The following is a 25,029-nucleotide window of genomic DNA, read 5'->3' as shown; positions in this document are numbered from 1 at the left end:
TGAAGAGTGACATGTCCATGGAACCACAGACAGATCTACTATAGGCCTCTGTGGCAAGACGGATGCATTTTAATCACACGGCCCCTGGCATTATCAAGGTGAAGGACCGTCCCCATCTTCCACACACTGGCAGTATTTCATTCATTCATCTTGGTTAGAGCTCATCATGGTCAAGCAGGTGCTGCTTGCGGTAACTGGTACGCAGGGGTGTCGCACCAAATTCTGGGCCCTGTGGGTATGAATGTCTTCATAGGGGGAGGGGGTTTAACCCATTTAGACTGGGAACACATTATTTCACGTTATTTTGTGCTTTAACTATTGAAAAGAGCAGATATACAAGCTCACAGCGCGGCACCGAGTGCCATGCTGCAAGCTCGTAGATCTGCTATTTTTGAAAAATTAAAACCCTATGTTTCTATGTCAATGGTGCTCAAACTTTTTCGTGTGAAGGACCCCCAAAATTATATGTATTTGGCCATGGACCCCCATCTCAAAATATTTTGTTCCAAGGACCCCCCAGAAGCAAAATTTGAGTAACAAATGTTCGCTTAAAAAAGACATACATTCAATGATTTGCACACATTTTCACGACTTTTCTATTTTCAAAAATAGCAGGTCTACAAGCTCGCAGCGTGGCACTCGGTGCCGCGCTTTGAGCTTGTATATCTGCTATTTCTCAATAGCTAAAGTATAAAATAATTAAAGGCCCTCGACCTTGGGCCCTAGTAACTCAGTTCCACTTTTCCCCCCCTTTTGACGGCCCTGCTGGTACGCTTGCCTCAAAACACAGTCACCCCCATTTCTTTTCTTTTTTTTCAGGGGCCGCTCACCCCCAGCCGTTCTTGTATTCATTTTACTGAGGTCAAGGTTAGGAGTAAGGTTAGGTTTAGGCATAGTTTTACTAAGGTTAAGTTCAGGAATAAGGTTAGGGCTAGGCATAGGATTACTTTTTAAGTTTTATTTTACATTTCTCAGTGTCATGGGTACCATGTGTACATGCACAACGTACTGTATGTCAATTTCTATTTTGATTTGTCGATTTATTTGATTATTTTTGTCTCCGACAGACCGAAAGGCATGGCTGAGACTATGTTTAGCACCCTGTCTGTCCTTGTGTGTGTGTGTGTCTGTCCGTGTGTGTGTGCGTCCGTCTGTGAACAGCAAATCTCTGGCACCGTTAGCCTGCAAATTGCTCCCAAACTGTGCAGCGGTTTTGGGCTTTACATACGTAATGTCACAGCTGTTCCTGCTGATATATGTTTCGCACACCCATTTCTTGCCATTATGCTGCTTTATTTTGAACCTAATTGGCATGGGAACTGGACTTTTCATGTCAATCGTTCTAAGCAAAATGCTGTAGTCAGGGTACGGGGTACTCACCTTCAGAAATCAGTAGAAGAGGGTACTGCAGCCAAAAAAGTTTGAGTACCACTGCCCTAGATGACAAAGAACAACATTTGACATTTGGCCAAAGAAAAACATTTGGTGGTGTTTTTTTTACTTTACTTTTTTCACACAGTCATGCGATTAAGATGGATCTAATTGATTTTTCATATTCCATCCTGATCGGCTGAGATTGACGTGTTTGCAGGAGTTCACACTACATTCGCACTACATTGAGCAACAAATGCCACCCTTTTAAAATTGCCCTATTATAGGCTGATTAAAAAATTATAATAATAATAATGATGATAATTACTCCCACATGATTTATCCAAACATCACGCAAATCGGTACATATTTTCTCTATAGTAAAGTGATCAACACAGACCCGTCTGATTTTTCATATTCAATCCTGATTGGTGAATTCAGAACATTGCTGACCCACAATAACCTACCTGACCTAGCGGAGACCTGTGCTCTGAGGAGCACTTTTTCTAGTTAAACTTCTAGTTAAATCTTTCCCGAAAATAGCCAATCTACAAGCGCTTGTAGAGCTTGTAAATAGGCTATTTTCATAAAATGTTTGCCCAGTAGGGACGCTAGTTTTCATGTGGTTAATACAGTATCTAAAGATATGGCAAAAGTAATAAGTGGACTATCTAATTACTGTGTACAGATTTGAAGGTCTTTGACTCTGATATCACATCCAAAAAACAGCATGTCTTGAGACTGAAAAAGTAGAAAAACATGAATCAGAAAACTTTGCATATGGTAATGTGGCATTTGTTTTTATTTTTAAGTTCAGAGATCAGTTTCAATAAAGTCAAGCTGTAAGAGTAACTAAAATGCATCTGACCTGTTAAAATATCTTTGCCATGTAATTAAATTGGAATGGTATGCTAAACAGGACAACAGTTCCGGCTATGCATATATTATACTGTAGCTAGTTGAACATAAGGGTCATGTGTAAATCAGGTGAGGAGGATTTTCATTAGCATAATGTTCAATCTCGTTGGGTGAATTATACTAAGACTAACCAATGTCTTTTGATCTCAACCCACAGTCAGTCATAGGTTATCCATACACAAGTACTGTACATGCTTGAATCTAGCTGGCCTGTCAATTATGCTTTACTTATATCTTGCTAATGCTCATCTAATGAGCAGTGTACAATTGAATCATGTGATATCACAGATAACCAGGTACTATTTCTCAGCTATTTCATCATCACTGAGTCCCTAAATCCTCAAAATGTTCTGAACTCATTGGTGTGCCACTGGAAAGAAAGGTGCATATAGGCCGATGTAATTGGACAAAGTAAAAACAAGACAGAGTTCTAATACCGGCTTGGCTTCTATGTGGAGCTTAGTCTTCTTGGTCATCTATGAAGTATATGCCGTATGACTCCATACAGCAGGGGTGGGCAACTTTGATGATGGCGAGGGCCACAATATTTTCACCTTCACTCCAGGGGGCCACATTGCATATTGCTATGTCCTACTTTGTCATTCTAAGTATCTCATACAAAGAAGCAAAAATAGCAGATCTACAAGCTCAAAACGCATCGCGCTGCGATGCGTTTTGAGCTTGTAGATCGGCTATTTTTGCTTCTTTTGAATTGGAATCCGGAATAATTTTTTGTTCTTTTTTTAATTGGAATCCTGAAATGTAACATTTTGATTTAACTTCAAACGCATTTAGTTATATACTCATGTTAACTGTATGACCCTAAATACAAAAACAATGGACATAATTTTTTTTTTAATACTACTATACTAGTCATTAAGCTACTAATATAGACTGACGGAATTAAAGCAGGTCATGGTTGTAATTGTAACAGCTGAAATCAATAATATATCAGTATTCTGGTATTAACCAGTGGGCCGCATTAAGTGAAGGTGGGGGCCGCATGTGGCCCCCGGGCCACCAGTTGCCCATGTATGCCATACAGTATGTGGGCATGCAAGGGTTCATCCCAGTCCTTCAACTGCCATTTAAATTATTTCTAAAGAAGAAACATAATAAGGGTACACAGTAAAAGAAAATATCATAATTTGTTGTTTTTTTTCCCCTCCCCTTTTAGTACCTGCGAGAATCACTAATATATCGACGGACATCACAGTAAATGAGGGCAGCAATGTCAATCTAATGTGCCTGGCGATTGGTCGACCTGAGCCAAGTGTCATCTGGAAGCATCATTCTGCAAGAGGTAAGCATGCTTATTATGCTCTCTTATTTAGTTGAACTATGAGCTACCATATGGAGAATCTGTGTATAATGGCCACTCTTTGTCAAAGCATTCCTGATGTGCAGAGTTTACTTTCACTACAAGACTTCACTTATAGTCTACTCTGGAGTTTTAATGAAGTGGTTATTCGAGACGTTTTCCTATATAATGGATATTGACAAAGCTTCAACAGAATAACTTTAAGTTCCGTTCGTAAAGTTTACTGAATCAATTCCTCCGCATGTGGCCCCTGTCAATCTTCCCAGGCAATGCAATCCTCCCAACACTTTAATGAGCACATTTGCCTACACAAGCTGTTCCCTTCCTATGGGATTAAATGAATTTACGGCTTTTGTTTTGAATATATCCTGACTGAAGTGATGATAAATAATGCCAGCCTTTAATCTGTTGAGTGAGGCCGTGTTTTCTTTTCAACACGGAGGATGAGGGGTTGGTGCCACGCAACCTGTGCCCTGACGGGGCCTGGCTCCAATCGACTGTGCAAATGATTTGGCCAGAGGCCAACATTTGGCTTGGTAGGGGTTGTTGTGCTGGCACCTAAAGTCTGAAGGAGAGCCAAGTAGCTGTGTGTGTGTGTGTGTGTGTGTGTGTGTGTGTGTGTGTGTGTGTGTGTGTGTGTGTGTGTGTGTGTGTGTGTGTGTGTGTGTGTGTGTGTGTGTGTGTGTGTGTGTGTGTGTGTGTGTGTGTGTGTGTGTGTGTGTGTGCGTGCACGCACACACAGTGTTCTGTGCTTTAATCGCGCTGGCCCCACACCTCCCACTGAACATTCAGCAGCGTGAGTCATGTGCTGCCTCTATAGGATCAGATGTTCAGCCTCCAACATGACATGAATATCTACAGCCCAGCTGTTCCTCCCTCCCTCCCTGTTTCCGTACAAAGAAGCCAGAAGGAGTCTGCCACCCACGGCCAAGACACTGTCGCCTACCTCCTCCGTCAACATGTTCACTCCCTCATTTTCCTTATTATGACCACTGAACATCATAATCTCCTTACCGACTGTTCAACTGAAGAATGGATTGTAATCATATTCAGGAATGTTCCGCAGAACAGGCCTTGAAACCCCAGACAGTTCGTGTCATGTTCATACTGGACTAGAGTTCTCAATGGGCCTGAAAATTAAGGCCCGGCACTAACTGGACCCTAACTGGGCCCTACCCGGCCCGACTAGTTAGCATACATTTTAGGCCCTACCCGGCCCGAAAACGTCGGTCGGGTATGGTCAGGTCTATCCCAGAGTAATAGTAATAAAATAATAAAATAATATATTTTCTTTTTTCATTGAGCCAGAGGCCCTACCCGGCCCGACAATTAGCATACATTTTAGTCCCCTACCCTATCCTAAATGTCAGTCGGGTTCGTGTATGGTCGAGTTTGGGCAGAATTTGAGAACTCTATACTGGACGCCATGCTTTCAACAGAACTGGGTCTTTATACATTGCCAGAATGCCAGTCCTAATCGGCCATGTTAGTCACTTGAAATTGCAGGACCAAAAGCAGGAAGTCGATAACCATTCACAACCCGGCATGGACATTTGTTTTTCCAGACACTTTTCCTTAAATTGTCAACTGAATTATAAGCAAACTTACAAAATGTCACAAAAAATAAACTTTAACCGAGAGAGGGGCGTTCTGGGGAGCACATGTCTCCGCCAGGCTGGGTAGAGATACGGTTAAACATTTCACATTTGTTGTACTCCCTGTGGGCAGAAGTGATAGTGGTTTTGGTGGCCTAGATTCCAATTTTGGAATCTATTTAGGCAGAAATATTTTTGGGAGTTTGCATCATGGTCTAAGGAATACAGGGGAAAATACATTTTGATTGTGACACCTGTGGTTCAGTTGTAGGCCAAAATGTAATGCATTCTTGCCACCATGATGAACAACATGTGTGTCTTCCTTGGCTTTCTGGCTGCCTGCATGAAAAGTTTGATGCGGATCAGTCCATCGGTTGGTGAGATTAGCTCCAGTCCAGCATTCACACGCACATGCACAAGCATGCACGCGTGCACACACACACACGCACGCACGCACGCACGCACGCGGACAGACAGGGGAAAACGTAATCTCCGCCTCCGGCCTGGTAGAGATAACTACTGTTATATGAATAATATGAGTTGAATCATTGAATACCGTAAGCAGTAGGTTGTGCCAGTCAGTCCAGTAAGGTTAGACAAATAATTAGAACCGATGGACTCAACCATTGGAAATTTCACACTCTTTAGTCCAAAAATTAAAATATGCACAACCTAGCCTGCCATACGTTGAGCAGAGAGGGTGTGCTCAAACTTTTCTTTTGATTGGGCTTCATTTGGGAATTGGACTATTAATGAAAAATATTGGTGTTGCAGTCTGCAGACAGACAGTCTGTCAACCTGAACACCTTTTTACTTATAATTATGCACTGCAAGTGAACCAAGGTATGTACAGTATGTTGCAAAGCCATGCGCAATTGCACAAGTTCACCCAGTGCTTTAAAGGCTGCCTGTGGCCACATTGACTGTACTGAGGAAATTGTGCAAAATGATGGATTGTGTTGTTGGATGGACACAGCAATTAACTGCTACATGAAGAAATGAAACGTGCAAGTGTAGGATAAGTTTCCAGGAACATAGACAATCCTTGTTTATTTTATCATCTGAATTTGTTCTTTGATGCAATTCAAATGTTTTTGGAAACATGTCGGAATGCACTTACGTTTATTTAGAATTGTCCTGTTCTTATCAAAAAACACCTCAACCATGCATTATTATTGTTATTATTAGTATTACTAGAAGCTGGGCCGCCCTTCGGGCGGCCCAGCGTCTAGTCGGCGACCTGGCCAACTCGGAACAATGTAAATAGGGAATGAATGCCCCGCCCTTTAATGCAAACCCCATTATACCTGTTTACATAGGACCCGTTTTGACCATCTGTCTGCCTGTGTCCATTTATGCCCATATATGGAGATATCTGTATCTGTCTGTCTGTCTGTCGGCGTCCATTTTATGTCCATATATGGAGATCACTGCAGTTATAGTTCTGGGTCCATTTTATGCCCATATATGGAGATATCTGTCTATCTGCGTCCATTTTATGCCCATATATGGAGTATCTGTCTGTGCCTCCAACTGTGTTGCAGACACAGTGCCGGTTCCCCCTTTAATGCAAACCTCATTATACCTGTTGTCATAGGACCCGTTTTGAACATCTGTTTGCCTGTGTCCATTTATGCCCATATATGGAGATATCTGTATCTGTCTGTCTGCGTCCATTTTATGCCCATATATGGAGATCTTTGACCATCTGTTTGCCTCTGTCCATTTATGTCCATATATGGAGATATCTGTATCTGTCTGTCTGCAATCCATTTTATGCCCATATATGGGGGCATTCATTTTATGCCCATATATGGAGAACGCGCGTGCCCGTGGGACGAACGGTTCTCGAGATACGTGGATTACATACATACATACACACTCACAGAGATTTTTTGTTGACTCATGTGGCGTACGTGATGTCAGAGCCTTTTATGAAGTGATGTCACAATGAGTCAGAGCTTTCGCCGATTTCCTCCGGAACAGCCTGATGTCAACAATCAACCCCGCATAAGGAGATTCCGAACGTTTCGCGCCGGTTCGGGAAAACCGCACGTCGGGTCGGGTCGAGACCCGGCACTGCACTCCGTGCCGCGGCGGGGAACGCGCGTGCCGAATCTGAAGCCGGTGGGACGAACGGTTCTCAAGATACGCAGATTACAGACACGCAGAGACTTCTCGCATTTATAGATAGATTATTTTTAATGAATTGCAAAAGTGGGAACTTTTTGTTTTCATTTTATTTTGTCATCTCCATTTCAAAAGCACCATGATTTCTAAAGAGATATCACAAATGCACATGGAAATATGTTTATGGAAGCAAGGCTACAAAGCACAGGGAAAAAAACAACGGAATCACTGATCTGAAAGTGAATTCTTGAGCTCATGTAGGGAGACTGTTGTTGCGTGCTGGTCACGGGTTGCTGTCAGAAGAGAACATAGTGGGTTATCTCAGCTGACATTTTTTTTCCCAGCAGCACTAATGAAAAGAAAGGCAATGGTGAGGATGTTTGAGGAGCCAAAGAAGCCCTCTTTGACAATGAGAACTTGAAACGTTTTCCCTGCAGCTTGGCATTTTCCAGACTACTGTGGCTCCCTCGCCGCTTCATGTTAGTCAACATCAGCGATAATGGACCTTGGCTAGCGCTTGTGTCTGTTAGCACTAAAGTGAGCAGACTTCTCCCTCGGTTAAACCCTCAAATACCTGGAACGCGCCTGAGTCGCCACTTCAACCATTATTTTGTGCTTTAACTATTGAAAAATAGCAGATATACAAGCTCACAGCGCGGCACCGAGTGCCGCGCTGCGAGCTTGTAGATCTGCTATTTTTGAAAAATCGTGAAAATGTGTGCTAGTCTTTGAATATCTTTGACTCGATCTTTGACCCGACTTCTAAATCCATTCTCCTCTAAATCAGCGGTTCTCAAACATTTTCATGTCAAGGACCCCCAAAATTACATTTTATTTGGCCGCAGACCCCCATCTCAAAATATGTTGTTCCAGTGACCCCCCCAGAAGCAGAGATTTGAGTTACAAAAGTTTGCTTTGAAATATATGTATAGAAAAATGTGCACACATTTTCACTATTTTTCAAAAATAGCAGATCTACAAGCTTGTATATCTGCTATTTTTCAATAGTTAAAGCATTCAATAATCCCAGGCCTAAATCGGTTAAGCCACATTTCCAGAAAATCACAAATCTTTCCATTTAGTGGCGTGTTCTTCCCACTGTATATAATTTCAGCTGTTCACACTCACTGGTGTCAGCAATCCGAGTAAATGTACTGTAGCACGCAGTGATGCAGAAAGACAAGTCACCTTTCACTGATTTCATTGCAAGTGACAGGGGGAAAACTGTCTTGAGGAACAATACAAAAAGTTTCCTATCTAATCCTAATTGTCAACAAAAAAGGAAGTTATTTTAACTTTGACATTGAAGGCTCCGCTCCATACGGTACATCCATAACTGATATTTCTATTGTGATATGTGCAAGGGAGAAACCCACAAGCTCTTAGCTGCCATGGCCACTAATCCTATCAATTTACCTTTCTGCTTTGTTTTGTGCACTACAAGCCCTTGTTCTCATTTCATGTCAGTGAGTGCAACATCAATTATTCAACGATGTCCACTTAATCTTTGGCTGCTGGCCACCAAAAAGATAAGATACATGCAGGCAGGGAGCAGTGAATTCAAAGGACAATACTAAATGGATCAATTTTACCCATTAAGACTCATTATGTTGATTAGGTTGTGAACATATACTCTCTCTCCTGTCAGTTGTTTGTTATTTTTGTCCCATTAAGGCAATTGTTGTAGTACAGTCACATCACAGGTTGTCAGATTGTTGTGATGTTTGCGGTCCTTTGAGTTTCAGTTGATTTCATATTTTTCAGTCATTGCATCCATTAAAATGAAGCCTCGTCTATCTAGGTGATGGGAATGACAGACAGCAAGTCATGACACATCAATCAATCAAAAAAAAAGAAAATCACCAGAGTGTTTTTATTTTTTTTCCCCTAATTTGAATCGTAGTGGGAAATGGCTAGCTGGAAAAAAAGAAACAATAATAATGTAAAAAATTCCGAAGGTCACTCCAAAGTGACTGTGTCGGCAAGTGTGAGGAAGCCTTTTCTCACCCACATTGTCACAGCGAGTGATTGACAAAACTATAGCGCCATAGACAGACTTACTTTGTCAGTCAGTGATTGGTCCCATGATGAGTGCAATTCACACTATTATACCACGGGAATGTATGGCATGCCATGTTCCCTGACGCGTTTGTCAGTGAGAATAATACTCAGGCTGGTTGACATCAACCGTGCAGAAATCACCAGGGGGTAAAAAAGAAAAAAGAAAAAGACGTGTGAGCAGGTGTTTCTCACTAAGTAGGTAAGAGAACGTATCCTTAGAAAATGGGATTGTATGCCACTTGACAGCAATCTTTCCTTCCCTCTGGAAAACAAAACAATGACTGCAATAAGCCTGTCTGATTATGGGATATACTGTAGGCCTGATTTAGACCTTGCATGCTGGGGTCGCGTGCCAAAAATAAGACTAATAAGCTGATCTAGAAGCTCATATAAAAATACAACAGTATTTGTTTTATACAGTGGGAACTCTACAGTACAGTATATACTGTATGGTTATGTCTGAGTCATAGGGCCCTATCGTTCGCACCACATCACGTATGCAGCTGCACTGTCCCTAAACGACTTGCGGCTAATATCTTTCCCTCCGTACCCGTTAAACGTTATGCCGACCACCTTGTTTGAGGCTAGAGGTGTGTCTTATGGGTGTGTCGTTGCTCTGTGCGAAGAAAATACGATCGTGTCCACACAAGTGAAGTGCATAGTGGGACTCTACCTCCCCTTATGCCTTATCCATTTGGTTGTTTACAAGACCGCACCTCAGGCGGCACATTTTGGAGAGGTTTGGACATTTCACACTCAATACAGAATATATCTTGGAGGGCGAATAATCTTCTTGCAGCTGATCAATATTTTACCTACCTTGGTGTCACGAATCTATAGCGTCATTGTGCCGTGTCTGTATGGCTACAGTACACAAATAGCCGATCCCCAAGCACACAATGCCTCTACTTTCGCTAGTTTTGTGCGACATCTTGTATGATAAAGCAGGACTTTACTTTACACAAAAAAACATACAAATATGAAACTTGGAGATACTGTACAAGGTTTCTGCCCAACCATGATGAAATGCTACAGCTTGGAATCAAAACATGGGAATGTGTCAGACATTACATAAGAGTATACTCTGCAGCCGCACTCTGTAGCCGTATAAACTACACTTGGACACCGGCGTGACTGTTAATTCCTTTTGTCAATAAATTGTGTTTTTCACAGCAAAACTTTATCCCCAAATAGTGGGTAAAGCATCTTTCGCGGGCAATGGGGCCCAAAGTCAATTCTATATGGTTATGTCCGAGTCATATAGTGACTGGGTGGTGGTTCCAGTGGACTTGGCAGTGGACAATGGTACTTATTGTAGCTTTAAACAACACACGCACACACACACACACACACACACACACACACACACACACACACACACACACACACACACACACACATGCATGGCATGCACTCGTAAACACACTTACTTGCTTATGGTTGTCCATCGAATCCGATGATGACGTCCAATGGACATGACATGTACTTATTGTAACATCTGTTTCAGCTTAGAGCCTTCGTCCTTGTCCAATGCCCTCTTTTAGGTTTCCTTACCTCCACGCATGCACGCATGCATGCACTGTAAACACTTGCACAATGCTCTCACTAGGACACTTCATTATCATATCAACTGCTGCTCATTTATGAATGGTGCTTGAAGTCCTTATTGCATTATAATCAAGTTATGCTTCAGATGTGACATTTGACCCAACACATGGGTCTACTGGGCGTACCTCTAGGTATAATATTAAGCTTAAAAAGGTCTATGAGGAGGAGTTGTAAGATGTAGTGCAGGGTATGAGAGGAAAAATGGCCTTGTAGCAATTTCAGAATTACTGTGAGATCAAAGCAGCCAGAGGCATTTGCTAAATAAAGACTTGCTTATTCAGAGTTGTTTGTTCTCTTCACTGCATAAAAAATATAGAAGTGCCAAGCAATATGCTGCAATATAGTCCTACCTAGGTAAAACATACTGATAGAAGAGGTTGCAGAAGCACATTCATTAAACTTTATTTGGAGTGGGTACCATGATGAAAGCTGTACAACCAGGACTTCACACTAGCAAATCCTGATTTGACACTTAACTAACTTCCATTCTTGTAACACGTTGTACGTCAGTGGTCGTGAAATGCACAACATTTTGCAATTAAAAAGGTAATTAAAAGACCAACAACTCCAAAATCACGATGGTAAGCTTCACTCCACTGCTAGCAAATGATCTGAGGCGTATTGTGTGTTTTGTCAATTAGCTGTGCTGGTTGATTACCAATCCTTAGGAAATTGCTTCAGAATAAGTTGCTAAACCGCTTTATCCAAAAACTGCACATTGTGCCTTCAACCATCTGCATATTTTACCACTTTTATAAAGACTAATGAGAATATTTTAATTCAATCTGTTGTTTTGCCCAAGGCATGTTAATTGATAACTGAAAGCGCACATCTGACCCCCACCTCAGTGAATATAATTTAGTGTGATTATTGTCAGGGAGTGTGTGATGAACTCAGGCAAATTGCTTTAATGTTATCTCTATGTGTATGTGTAATGTGTATGAAGCTGTCCAAAATAACACTCTTTAGGTTTAGAATGATGCATGTCGGCAGAATGTTTCAAGGGATAGGCAAAGATAAAAACTGCATCTGCACAGCCATAGTTGTAATGCTATGAACCTGTATCTCTCTCTCTCTCTCTCTCTCTCTCTCTCTCTCTCTCTCTCTCTCTCTCTCTCTCTCTCTCTCTCTCTATATATATATATATATATATATATATATACACACACACACACACACACACACACACACACACACACACACACACACACACATATATACTGTTTATACTGTATACAGTATACAGTATACTGTGTATATATACTGTATGGGGCAATATAGTTGTATAATAAATAGCTCAGTTACATACAGTATAGCCTGCACTGCAGCAGTGGTGATAAAGTGAACCGTGCAAAGCTGTGTCATGTACAGTATGGGGTCTGGGAGTCACAGTCCATAGAAAGTGTGCTTGAGCCTGCTGCATGGGGCCCTGGTGCTCCACTACTGTTTGCCATATGGTAGCAGTGTGAACATTGTCATGAACAGAATCCACTGCTTGGGTGATTGGTGGTCCTCTGGGCCTTCACGGCGCTCCTCTGGGTGTAGAGGTGCTGCATGACTGCATGACTGGCAGATCAGTCCTGGTGACGTGCTGTGTTGTTTTAAACATCCTCTGATAGCAATGGTTCCCAACCTAGTTTACTATGCAACCCGGCAGATCCTGTCCGTACGTCAGTGAGTCAGTCAGTGGTATAGGTAACGCCTAAATGTCTAAAGCTGACCTGTTGTGACATCACATTTTTGACTCATATACAGTATGGAGATCCCTGTTGTCATCAATATTAAGCCCATATTTGGCAATGGCCATATATGGAAGCTCCATGTGGCAGGATAGAAGACAGCCTGGTATTATTATTATTATTATTATTATTTTTTTAATATTAATGTTCTATTATCATAATTATTTGGGGGCCCACTTGCAATATTCTCATGGCCTAGGTAGGTCCACAGGTCGGGATTCTGTTCCATCCCGGACCGCAAGGTTCTATAGAGACCTTGCGGTCCGGGATGGAACAGAATACGTTAGAAATTGTAATAACTTTGTGTGCTTTTTGTCAAGCTGCTTGTACCCCCCCTCCCCCCTCCATTTATTGGATAGATTAGGTAAGAGAATAAGAGGGTGCAGTTGTCAGATTTAGTGGAATTTTACATTGTTTTTATGGAGAGAATCTGGAAACAGCCCTGCAATCTATGATGAAATGTGCAGTGTCAAGGCTAGCCGCAGGCCTATAAATAATTTTACATATTCATATTAGTGCCGGCATTAATTTGCATGAAATACTGACACTAATATCCCACAAAGTTAAAGCTATTGTTTACATTGTGTACTTTTTGTGTCTCTCTAATTGCAGTGATGTCTGCTTCAAATAACTTTATTGACATTGTCAATCATAAAAATGTCTCGGTGTAAGCATAGGGAGACCACCTCTAACCATTAATATTTGGGTTTTATTGAGTACTATTAACATACTGTACATACTTGCTACCTGTATCAACTGATGATGATTACTGTATGTCTTATAACCAGTTACTAGTAGGGACATTTTGTTGTGACATTGTGGTATTGAAATACAAGTCATACATCTTGTACATCTTGTAAGACAGAGTTAACAAGTACCGTATTACAGGTTTACACCAAATATAATATCTTGGTTAGTTAAAGTCATGGTGGTTATGAAATGTTATTATTGAAGAAGCCAGATGCTCTATTATTTACCTTCATCGGGGGCATATGGGCCGAGATTTAATTTGTCCCTTTGCTTTGACATTGAACCATTTGGCTCTTAAGAGAAATGACACTCAGCAATTCATTAGAAAGGCGCAGGTTGCCCACGGGATGCACAAGCTGAGACAAATTCATCACAATATATGAATTGAACTTGCAGTGCTGCATAAAATCTCATTTTGGGAACCCCTGCTGTTGCAGTGTTTGATTGTGTGCCTCTTTCTTTTATCCTTTATTTCTGGAGACGTACACGCATATAGGCCCACTTTGGACAAGAAACTGCCTATAGGCATCTTTTATGCATAAACATCCCAAACCATTAGGCTACACACTGCCACTGCTGCCAGCAGCCGGGAAGATGAATACAAATGTGATTGCACAGTATGTCCGCAGTAAAAAGACCACAGAGGACCGCTGTTGGTTTGATAACGACCTGTAAAAGGATTCCATCATTCTACAATACTGAAGTGTATAATTAGATAGACTTAGCTGATATTCTTACAGCTTCTGATTGCGACGCATTGTGAGCTTGCAATTACCGGTATGTACTTATTTAAGTGAAAGTGGTTAAGTCTACCTGTGGGTATTATAAATAATACCAATGAAAAGTATTAACGAGGGCTTGAGACTAAATATGAACAACATTGGATCCATTGGAACACATGGTTCTTTTTTCCATTTCCTGAAAAGTAACCATTTTGGACATACAAGGTATACGCCTGACAACGATGATATGTTGCTTAATCCTTGCACAAGCACTTCTGTATTGTCTTGGCCTACATCCTACAGAAGAGTTCCCCAATTAGTTTTCCCCAAGGGCCGAATTATGTCTAGGGTACCAAGCCGAGGGCCACAACATTGCAGGGGGCGACGGTGGCGTTCCCGCTACTCCAGCGACAGTTCAGATATCGTCGTTGTCGGGTGGAAATCTTGTATGTCCAAAACCGTTTGTTTTGCACTTTCATTTAAAAATGATTTAAACTAGTGAAAACAAGCACTACAAGCACACAACGCCTCGCATCGCGAGGCGTTGTGTGCTTGTAGATCTGCTGTTTTCACTACTTTTGTGTGACGGCCTTGTATGATGAAGCAGGGCTTTACTTTGGGAAAGAACATACAAATTTGGTGATACAAGGTTTCCCCCTGACAACGACGATATACCAGTAAGACTCCCTAATCGGGAGATAAGCGACCGTTGGTCGCTTATCTCCACAAATAGGCCAAAAGTTTGTTTTACCAATTATTACACTCTATGTGAACATTTACATCAACAAATCCCAAGTACAGGGCATCATCTGGGATACAATCCCTTTTATGCCCATATATGGAGATCCCTAACATAATCCCTTTCATGCCCATATATGGAGATCCCTAACAGAATCCCTTTTATGCCCATATATGGAGATCCCTAACAGCATCCCTTTTATGCCCATATATGGAGATCACTAACAGCTAACAGAATCCCTTTTATGCCCATATATGGAGATCCCTAACAGAATCCCTTTTATGCCCATATATGGAGATCCCTAACAGAATCCCTTTTATGCCCATATATGGAGATCCCTAACAGAATCCCTTTTATGCCCAGTTGGTTGCTAGGGTAAAAAAACATGGTTGCTATGGTAAACAGTTGGTTGCTAGGGTAAACAGTTGGTTGCTAGGGTAAAACCATGGTTGCTAAGGTGGTTGCTAACGTACACTAACAGACCAGCAACAACAGACTGTTGCCACAGCAACGTACACAAAGGTTTGTGTACACATGTGGTGTGATGTCATACTGAAGATATATGACATCACACCGTACACAAACAAAGGTGTGACGTGTGACGTGTGACGGACGGACGGACGGACGGACGGCCGGTGGAGGTTTTCATAGTAAACTGCTCCCTGACGGTCGCAACTAGTGTTGTTGCTGCTCTTATACCACCATTATTACTGGGGTTGGTGGGGGCCAGACAGTAGCCCCCCGCGGGCCACAAATGGCCCGCGGGCCGCCTATTGGGGAACCCTGTCCTACAGTATCCTTTTTCAAAAAGCAAGAGGAGTTATAAGGACCCACTCCATGCTGTATGTCAGTGATATTCAACTGGCGGCCCATGGGCAACATGCGGCCCCAGCAGAATTTTCTTGTGGCCCCTGGAGAACATTCCATATTCCAATGTAAAAATACATTTAACAAATTATTATTGGTTGGTTGTACAGGATGACCATTTTGAATGTTCAGCAATGTATTTTTTCATCATGGAGCTGGGTAGCATGGCAACTACAAGAGCTTGAGTTCTGAGTGCAGTTCATCCATCCATTTGAAACCATTTCTGGGTCTTGAGTGGATGTTGTCCATTTACCCCAAAGAAATAATTCACCTGGATTGTGTCCATCTTCCATCTTCTCCATCATCATTAACTTTTTTGCTGCCATTTTAAACATAGCTGAACTAAGCTTGAATCCTAGCCAAATTGTCCTTACCTTTTAACGTGGGCATGTGCATGCATCGTGCACGATCTGTGCGCGACTCACGTAGTAGACGTGTAGACTCGATGACAGCTTTCGAATTTAAAAAAATGCCAGGCTGTATCCGCCACTGTTTACATAAAAAAACATTGGAAACGGCCAGCTGTGCGCTATGGTAACGCGTGGACACGTTCGCGCACAAAGTGCACGATATATGCGGGGATCATAATCCAGGCGTGTAAAGACTGGATCAAAGTTTCCAAACTCAAAAATCGAATTGAAAAACGATCTTTCCATCGCCGAGTAGCTTCCTCTTCTGTTACAATGTAAACCAATGGAGGCGGGACTATGGCCCAGGCTCAGACCGGATACGGAAACCTAGATCCGGTCAAAACCGGAAATGCGACAGGATACAGTTAGGAGGCGGGCCTAAAGAGTCCGAATCGACGATAAACAGCAATCATACTTTTAATTGTTTCATAATGATTAAAGCTAATTAAATTTCCGGCATGGCAGGGCGGTAGCCTGATTTCAGACTCTGCGCTGGAGCTTGAGTCTGACATTGTCCCCATTGTAAGAGATTTCAAAGGGGAGGGGATTTAAAATTTGAAATTCCCAATCACAAGACATCTGGTGGGAGGGGTTGTGTTTGACTTGTGTACACAAAACATTCTCCCCTCCCCCTCCCCTCTATGACAGGCATTGTCTTTGATGTTTCATTGATTAGAGAGAATCACTAACGAGCTATTGACACTTGTATGGCTCAATCACTGACTGCAGTTCAGAACCCTTTTGAAGTTCAAAGAGAGCAATAGGCTATATGCATATACGCCATTTTGTTCTACTTCCGGGTGTCTTTCGACTTCCTTCACAGGTGTTACCGATGATACTAATGAAGGGTCTGTTCCATTCTGGTCAAACAGAGTCAGGGTGCTGATATTGTGCATGTTGGCTCACTATGGAAACACTCTGCTACACCACTGGGTCTCAAAGTGTCCTTGAGTCTTGAGTGGGTTCCAAATGTCCCCATACAGGTGTGTAACTCTGACAGTACAAATGGAGGCAAATGGACCTCCAAGGGTCCATTTGATTACATTTGTTGATTCCATTTGTACAGAGTTATGGGGGTCCTTGAAATGAAAGAACCACTGTACAATAAATCAAACAGACCCTTCATTAGTATCATCAGTAACACCTGTGAAGGAAGTCGAAAGACACCCGGAAGTAGAACAAAATGGTGTATATGCATAGAGCCTATTAAGAACTCTGGTGAGTCACCCCCCCTCCACTGTTTCTGTTGATTTTCAAAAGTTAGACCCACCCCTCCTCCGTCTTGCATTGATTTCATTTGTCGGTGCCGGTCGGTTTGCCAAGACACCGACATAAAGACGCGCGTCATATGCTAATTCCAGACCAAGAGAAGCAGTCCACTCAGAGAGTGGGCGGGTCTATTGGCTGGAGCCAGGCAAGCAGGGCGGTACAGCGGTATATCTCCGGTTTCGACGGGGATAGCAGAAAATGAGTTAACTTCAAACACATCTTGTGCTTTTATCAGTCGGGTACTCAAAATAAAAGCAAAACAAACATTTCATTAATTCGAACATGTAAACACCTTTCCTGCCTGTCTCAAATACTCTTCCCGCAAAGACACTTACCCATGCAGAACATACTGAAATACCGTATCTACTTATTTTCATAATCTAAGCCTGTCTACTATAAAGGACTGGCAAAGAAAACATCAAATGCATTTTATGAGTATGAAGCAGGGCCTAATAAGTTAACATAGCCTAATGGACATACATGTTGTCGTAGATTAGAGGTTATCTTGATTGATTATGTGTGACGTTATAGAGTAGATCATGTATTCACTGATTATATTAATATCTAGGTCTGTATGATGATACTAATACTTGATAGTTAGGAGTAGAGAGGCCTTCAGTAGGCCTCAGTAACTGTTGTTTTGGTAAAGCCTATCTTGTTATGGTACGCCTCGTCCCAGAGGCCTTGAAGCCACACAGTATACTCTAGTGTCTGACCATTCTTCTTCGCAGAACTACCTTACCACTGCCCAGAGTGTTAACACAATTAGTGCCTCTTAATCTGAAGGTTGCTTGGTGCCTCGGTGCCACACGGTTTCCTCCATAGGCCGCCGCTATTATTTTGAAGGGCTGGAAGGGGGTTGTTTTTGTTTTTTTGGATTATCACTTGACGGCAACGATTACGTCATCTAGTCACATGACAGTGTGGGACAAGAAGAGGCAAGATGGCTGCGCCCTGCCTTGTGCCTTGTTTACATTTAGATCTGCTGCAAAATGTCTCAAAATGGCTATTTTGTTTAAATGAAGTTTCTTTATGGGCCTCTCCATTGACTTAACATTGAGGAGCTTCACTTCGCGTGCACGCCCAACGTGCGTTGTAAACAAATCGCCGACATTACCGATGCGAGCGGGACCGGAGCGACATTAAGTAAGTAATAATATCTTTACTGTATATACAGTAAGATTCACAGTCCTCACCGTCAACGGCGCCATGGTATTAACCCTTTCAATGACGGTGAGGACTGTCAACGGCGGCGAAAAAGTTAATTGTACTTCTGTCCATGATATCATGTTACATAAACTTGACCACAGCACCACCTAATATAATTGTCTTGTCTCCTCATTTTCTCATGATTATTGAATTCCACCACACATGTCCATTGTTGTGTCTTATCGGACATACAGTACGTAGCGAACAACAAACCGTGAAACGGTCAACCATGAACATTTTCGTTCATTTCTGTTGCCACAGTCTTGTGGCCCCTGACTTCAATTGATTTTACAATCGTGGCCCACTGCCTAATCTAGTTGAATACCCCTGCTGTATGTATTCATCTAACTCTGTAGGTATTGTGCAGTGCAACTGAGTTGTGGCCTTTCTGACACAAGAGGCAGCAGGCGGTCAGGGTTGGCAGCCGCACATCGAAAACCCATCCCAGTGCATCCGGGTGGTTTAAGGGAAAAGTTCCTGCCCACCACCGAGGAGACTAGGGGTTTGAATCCTGACAATAGGCCATGTTTGAGGGGCGGGGCGCTGGGCGGGCAGTGCGATCTCTGTCGCTGCACTGATGCTTGTCTGGGAGCCAGTACAGCAGGGAGAAGAACTAGGTCTGATGGCGTGTTCCTCCACACAGGGGCGTCACAAGGGCGGGGAAAGTGGGACTGAGTTACCAGGGCCCAAGGTGCAGGGGCCTTAATTATTATATACTTTAGCTATTGAAAAACCAAGTGTAGATCTGCTATTTTTGAAAAGTCGTGAAAATTTCAAATTTCGCTATTTGACATGAAAACGTTTGAGCACCACTGACATAGAAGCCTAGGTTTTTCATGATTTTTCAAAAATAGCAGATCTACAAGCTCGCAGCGCGGCACTCGGTGCCGCGCTGTGAGCTTGTATATCTGCTATTTTTCAATAGCTAAAGCACAAAATAATAGGTAATAATGCGTTCCAAGTCTAAATGGGTTAAACCCCCTCCCCCTATGAAGAACATTCATGAGAGGCCCGCATTGAATCCTTGTACCCAGGGGGGCCCAGAATGTGGTGCAACACCCCTGCCTCCGCAATGGTGTTGCGCCCTCCCAGTCAGCTGAAAAGAAGCGTCTGGTGATTTCATGTGTATCGGAGACACATGCTCGTCGACACCCTCCCACATGACCAACTGTAGGGGTTAGCAGCGACATGGACTGCATGGGTATGGGGCTCTTAAGTCTGACATCATTTTGTAGGCAGAGGAGAACCTTTGGGGCCAAAAGGCCCCAGCGCCCATGAATCTTTTTACTATTTTTACTATTTACTAATGTGTCTTCTCTTTCTTGTTGACAGGAAAGTGGTAGAATTATACTTTAGTCGTTATTTTTGTCTCGGATTTGTTGAAATAGCGAGGGACACATATTGACAATAAATCTGCTTGGAGGTCTGACTACAAAATGATGTCACGGCTTAAAAGCCCCTAACAATTGGGGAATTGGCATAACAAAATTGGGAGGGGGAAAAAAAAGCTCCATCTCAGTTTCACCACAGGGCTGCCTCCTGACTCCTGAGCCCCCTCTTGTTCACCCTGCTAACCCATGCCCATACTGCCAGACTCAACACAATCACAGAGACAAAGGGAGGTTGCCTATTTATATTACTAGAAGCTGGGCCGCCCTTCGGGCGGCCCAGCGTCTAGTCGGCGACCTGGCCAACTCGGAACAATGTAAATAGGGAATGAATGCCCCGCCCTTTAATGCAAACCCCATTATACCTGTTTTCATAGGACCCGTTTTGACCATCTGTCTGCCTGTGTCCATTTATGCCCATATATGGAGATATCTGTATCTGTCTGTCTGTCTGTCTGTCGGCGTCCATTTTATGTCCATATATGGAGATCACTGCAGTTATAGTTCTGGGTCCATTTTATGCCCATATATGGAGATATCTGTCTATCTGCGTCCATTTTATGCCCATATATGGAGTATCTGTCTGTGCCTCCAACTGTGTTGCAGACACAGTGGCGGTTCCCCCTTTAATGCAAACCTCATTATACCTGTTGTCATAGGACCCGTTTTGAACATCTGTTTGCCTGTGTCCATTTATGCCCATATATGGAGATCTTTGACCATCTGTTTGCCTCTGTCCATTTATGTCCATATATGGAGATATCTGTATCTGTCTGTCTGCAATCCATTTTATGCCCATATATGGGGGCATTCATTTTATGCCCATATATGGAGAACGCGCGTGCCTGTGGGACGAACGGTTCTCGAGATACGCGGATTACATACATACATACACAATCACAGAGATTTTTTGTTTCATTTATGCCCATATATGGAGATATCTGTATCTGTCTGTCTGCGTCCATTTTATGCCCATATATGGAGATCTTTGACCATCTGTTTGCCTCTGTCCATTTATGTCCATATATGGAGATATCTGTATCTGTCTGTCTGCAATCCATTTTATGCCCATATATGGGGGCATTCATTTTATGCCCATATATGGAGAACGCGCGTGCCCGTGGGACGAACGGTTCTCGAGATACGCGGATTACATACATACATACACAATCACAGAGATTTTTTGTTGACTCATGTGGCGTACGTGATGTCAGAGCCTTTTATGAAATGATGTCACAATGAGTCAGAGCTTTCGCCGATTTCCTCCGGAACAGCCTGATGTCAACAATCAACCCCGCATAAGGAGATTCCGAACGTTTCGCGCCGGTTCGGGAAAACCGCGCGTCGGGTCGGGTCGAGACCCGGCACTGCACTCCGTGCCGCGGCGGGGAACGCGCGTGCCGAATCTGAAGCCGGTGGGACGAACGGTTCTCGAGATACGCGGATTACATACACGCAGACACGCAGAGACTTCTCGCATTTATAGATAGATATATTTGTGATGTCACGTGAAGTTTGACCAATCCTCAAATCCATTATTATAGTCTAATGCAGAAAAGGGACATACAGATGGGAACGTACAGTACATATCATCGTTGTCGGGTGGAAACCTCGTATCTATCTAAGTTTCAAATTTGTATGTTCTTTCGCAAAGTAAAGCCCTGCTTCATCGTACAAGGCCGCCGCGCAAAAGTAGTGAAAACAGCAGATCTACAAGCACACGTGTGCTTCGGCTGTTTTCACTTGTTTAAATCATTTTCATCAACAACGATATGCTTGTACGTCAAGTCTACATTTTAATTCAGCTTGAGGAACCGAACAGAACTCCTCCATTGAACTCTTTATGAAAAAATGTCATAAAAATATAATGTCGGACAAGAACAAAAGTCTGGTTGCCACTAATAATGGATATGCATACACAATGGCTGTGGAGCTAACAGTGTGGTCGGTGTGGTTCCCTCCTCCCCTCAACCCCAACAAAACAAAAGACACGGCCCATCGATGGTGCCGCTCTGGAGAAGTTCCCTCTAAGCCAGGGGTTTTCAAACTTTTTTGACTCAGGGCACCCCCTGTAAATAACTTTTTCATCCACGGCACCCCTGAATTACACTGTTAATTTTGGGAATCTTACAAGTAGGGGATAGGAGTAAGTCACGCCATCGCAACCAGCGCCACGTTCTACAGTTGCACCACTGAAAAAGCATCTGTGTGAAATCTCGCAAAATGCTCAATATCTGTTATCCACAACAGTCTGGACCATGTACAGACTGTGCCCCCCACTAGCATATCCCCTCCACCTACCCTCTGACCCCCAACATGCCCCATCACTCCTTGACATATACCAGCTGTCAAGAACTGGAAAAGATCTGCACTTTCTCTCGGTGTACTCTAATGCACCTTGATGCTAACTGTTTTATATGGTTCTCTCTCTTTTTTCTTCTTTTGTAAAAAACAGCACCACTAAAAACACAACAAGCATATACTGTATGCTTGTTGTGGTTTGCACTGCTATGGGCTGGAGTGAATATATACTGTATATATACACAGTATAAATACACACAGTATATATATATATATATATATATATATATATATATATATATATATATATATATATATATAATTTTTTTTCTTCTTTTAGGTACAGTACTGTATGCAAGTAGTAAGTACACAATCAAATGACAAACTTGAATCTTAAATCTTGAATGCATGCAAGTATAATTTGAGCACAGAAAAAAATAAAGGGTCTGTTGTGGGTGGGGAACTAAAGTATAATGAAGGTGCTCTTTGGTTGGGGACTCAAAATGTGCAACAAATGAAAAAAACAAGGCACCATGTTAAACAGCCTTTATTCAGATGGCTACGGTATTTCATCATTGAAAGTGATGCTTAGCGGCCCCACGGCCGCCTTCAGGTTTTCATACTTTGTTTATCATTTGAACACATTTTGTGCTTGTAGTACTGCAATCACATTTTCAGTGTTGCCAAAGAAAATGTAATGTATCTGTCCAAGATGCAACACATGAATATAGCCATGTAATCAAGACAGTGGTAAAGCTATAATAGTTGCTGCACTGTACATAATAATGTATGGCAGGTGTATGTAACCTTTTCCAGCATGAGTGCTTCTTGGCCATTTTCCAAGGCTGGCAACATCTCATTATAAGCTGTGAATTAGATGCAAAAGTAGAATGAGAGAATAATTGAATTGTAATAAAACCAAACACAGAATTCAAATGGTTAGGACACATACTGTACCACCTGCTTTACTGCCTGACAGTCCCTGGTTCAATAGAGGGTATGCACATCCACTGGGTCCCTCCTCCCCCCTAACCTAGACTGAGTGGCAAAACATTGAGCAGCATGGAGCACTGGAGTTTGGAAGTGCTAGTTGCAAATCACTCAACAGCCCTGCATACCACCTGTTTCTAATTTGCACATAATGCAGGAGGCAGCAGGATGTTGTGTTGTTGAAAACGAGTGCTTCCAAACTCTGACACTTGGAAAAATAAAAACCTGCACAGAATGTCTTGACAGAAAGTAGCTCATAACATGCTTATGGTGGATTTTTATGAAACAAAAACATTGCAGATGGAAAGAGGATACTTCAAGCTTTCAGTACAGCCACAATGATGGTTAGTTAACTTTGTTTAATACAATCAGATAGGACTTTTCTGTTTGGATGTATGGGCTGTCAATGGCAGAAATGGTTTTTTTGCCACTCATTATGCGTTCCCACATAACTTCCAGCAACAGTGATGTCACGCGCATACCCTCTATTCTCTGTCTGTCTGTCTGTCTGTCTGTCTCTCTCTCTCTCTCTCTCTCTCTGTTTTTTGCTCGCTCTCTCTCTCTCTCTCTCTCTCTCTCTCTCTCTCTCTCTCTATATATATCACTGTTAATCCAAGCAAGTACTATAACTTCAATATGAAGTCAAATGGGGGGGGGGGAATGCAGTCCCAAAGATAGCATGAAATCTGATTTCATATCTGTTACTGTCTATTGCAGCAACACAAAACTGTCTTCTGTGGTGTCTCACACTTGTGTGAGGGAGAGTGGGCACTGGGAACAAGGTGCCAGTCCATTAAAGTCAGGTTGGCAGCTTCTGGTTGCAATTCTCGGAGGTAACATGCTGGTCATCTGTCACTGTTGATCCGTATGACTTGAAAGCCTTCATGAAAGAACACACAGCACCACCCATTGCTTCCTTCATCTTCAGGATTTACCCTTCAGTGCTTGCTGGTGAATAAATTGTGTAATGATAGCCTAGCAGAAAAATGGGGGAGAAATCAGAGATGTGTTGTCGTTTTGGCCCACAATGGCCTGTTGTTATGGAAGCAAGGTCAGTGGTTCTCAAAACTTTTTAATTTCATGGATCCCCAGTTTGGTGTGCATTAGGCCAAAGCCCAAACTATCAATAATTTAACTAAGGACCACCTGGAACTGTCTCAGGGACCCTACTGTATGTCGAGAACCACTGGTGTAGGTCAGTGGTTCTCAACCTGTGGGTCGGGAGTGCCCAAATTATTTTGGGGGGTCCCCAGATGATTAACTTAATGTGCAAGATTGTTTTCTCACTCAACAGTAAACAAACCAACATAAAGTTAAAGTGTATAGAGGGTTTATACACATTTCTAAAGTGACAATTTAAGGACTTAATACCTCTAAAATGACAAATTAAACATTGGCCAAATTGTCAAATATTAGAGGCAGAAATTGTGAAAATAGACGATCTACATGCTCACAACGCCTCGCAATTTTCACAATAGAACCGTGTTATACAAAATGTAATGTCTCAACTCTTAGTACTCGTCAGGGTGGGCGGTCCCCAGTTAAGATATGATTATTTTGGGGGTCTTGGCCTGAAAAGGTTGAGAACCACTGGTGTAAGTGACAGTCCATGAATGCATGCATCTTTTAAACTGTGAGCAC

At 42.4% G+C, this 25,029-nt stretch overlaps 1 protein-coding gene across 1 annotated transcript in view; it reads left to right on the top strand.

The window, feature by feature from the left end:
• The window catches only part of opcml (opioid binding protein/cell adhesion molecule-like), a gene marked incomplete at both ends in the record, with an annotated part of 202,497 nt that overhangs the window by 122,661 nt on the left and 54,807 nt on the right, over positions 1 to 25,029 (top strand). Inside the window, one exon of the mRNA XM_080748559.1 lies at positions 3,467 to 3,592. Within this exon, the coding sequence (XP_080604685.1) occupies positions 3,467 to 3,592 (126 nt within the window). The remainder of the gene's footprint in view (positions 1 to 3,466; positions 3,593 to 25,029) is intronic.

Source organism: Nannobrachium achirus (assembly GCF_963921795.1).
Source record: "Nannobrachium achirus genome assembly, chromosome: 19".
Lineage (NCBI taxonomy): Eukaryota > Metazoa > Chordata > Actinopteri > Myctophiformes > Myctophidae > Nannobrachium > Nannobrachium achirus.
This window is presented reverse-complemented; position numbering and strand designations above follow the sequence as displayed.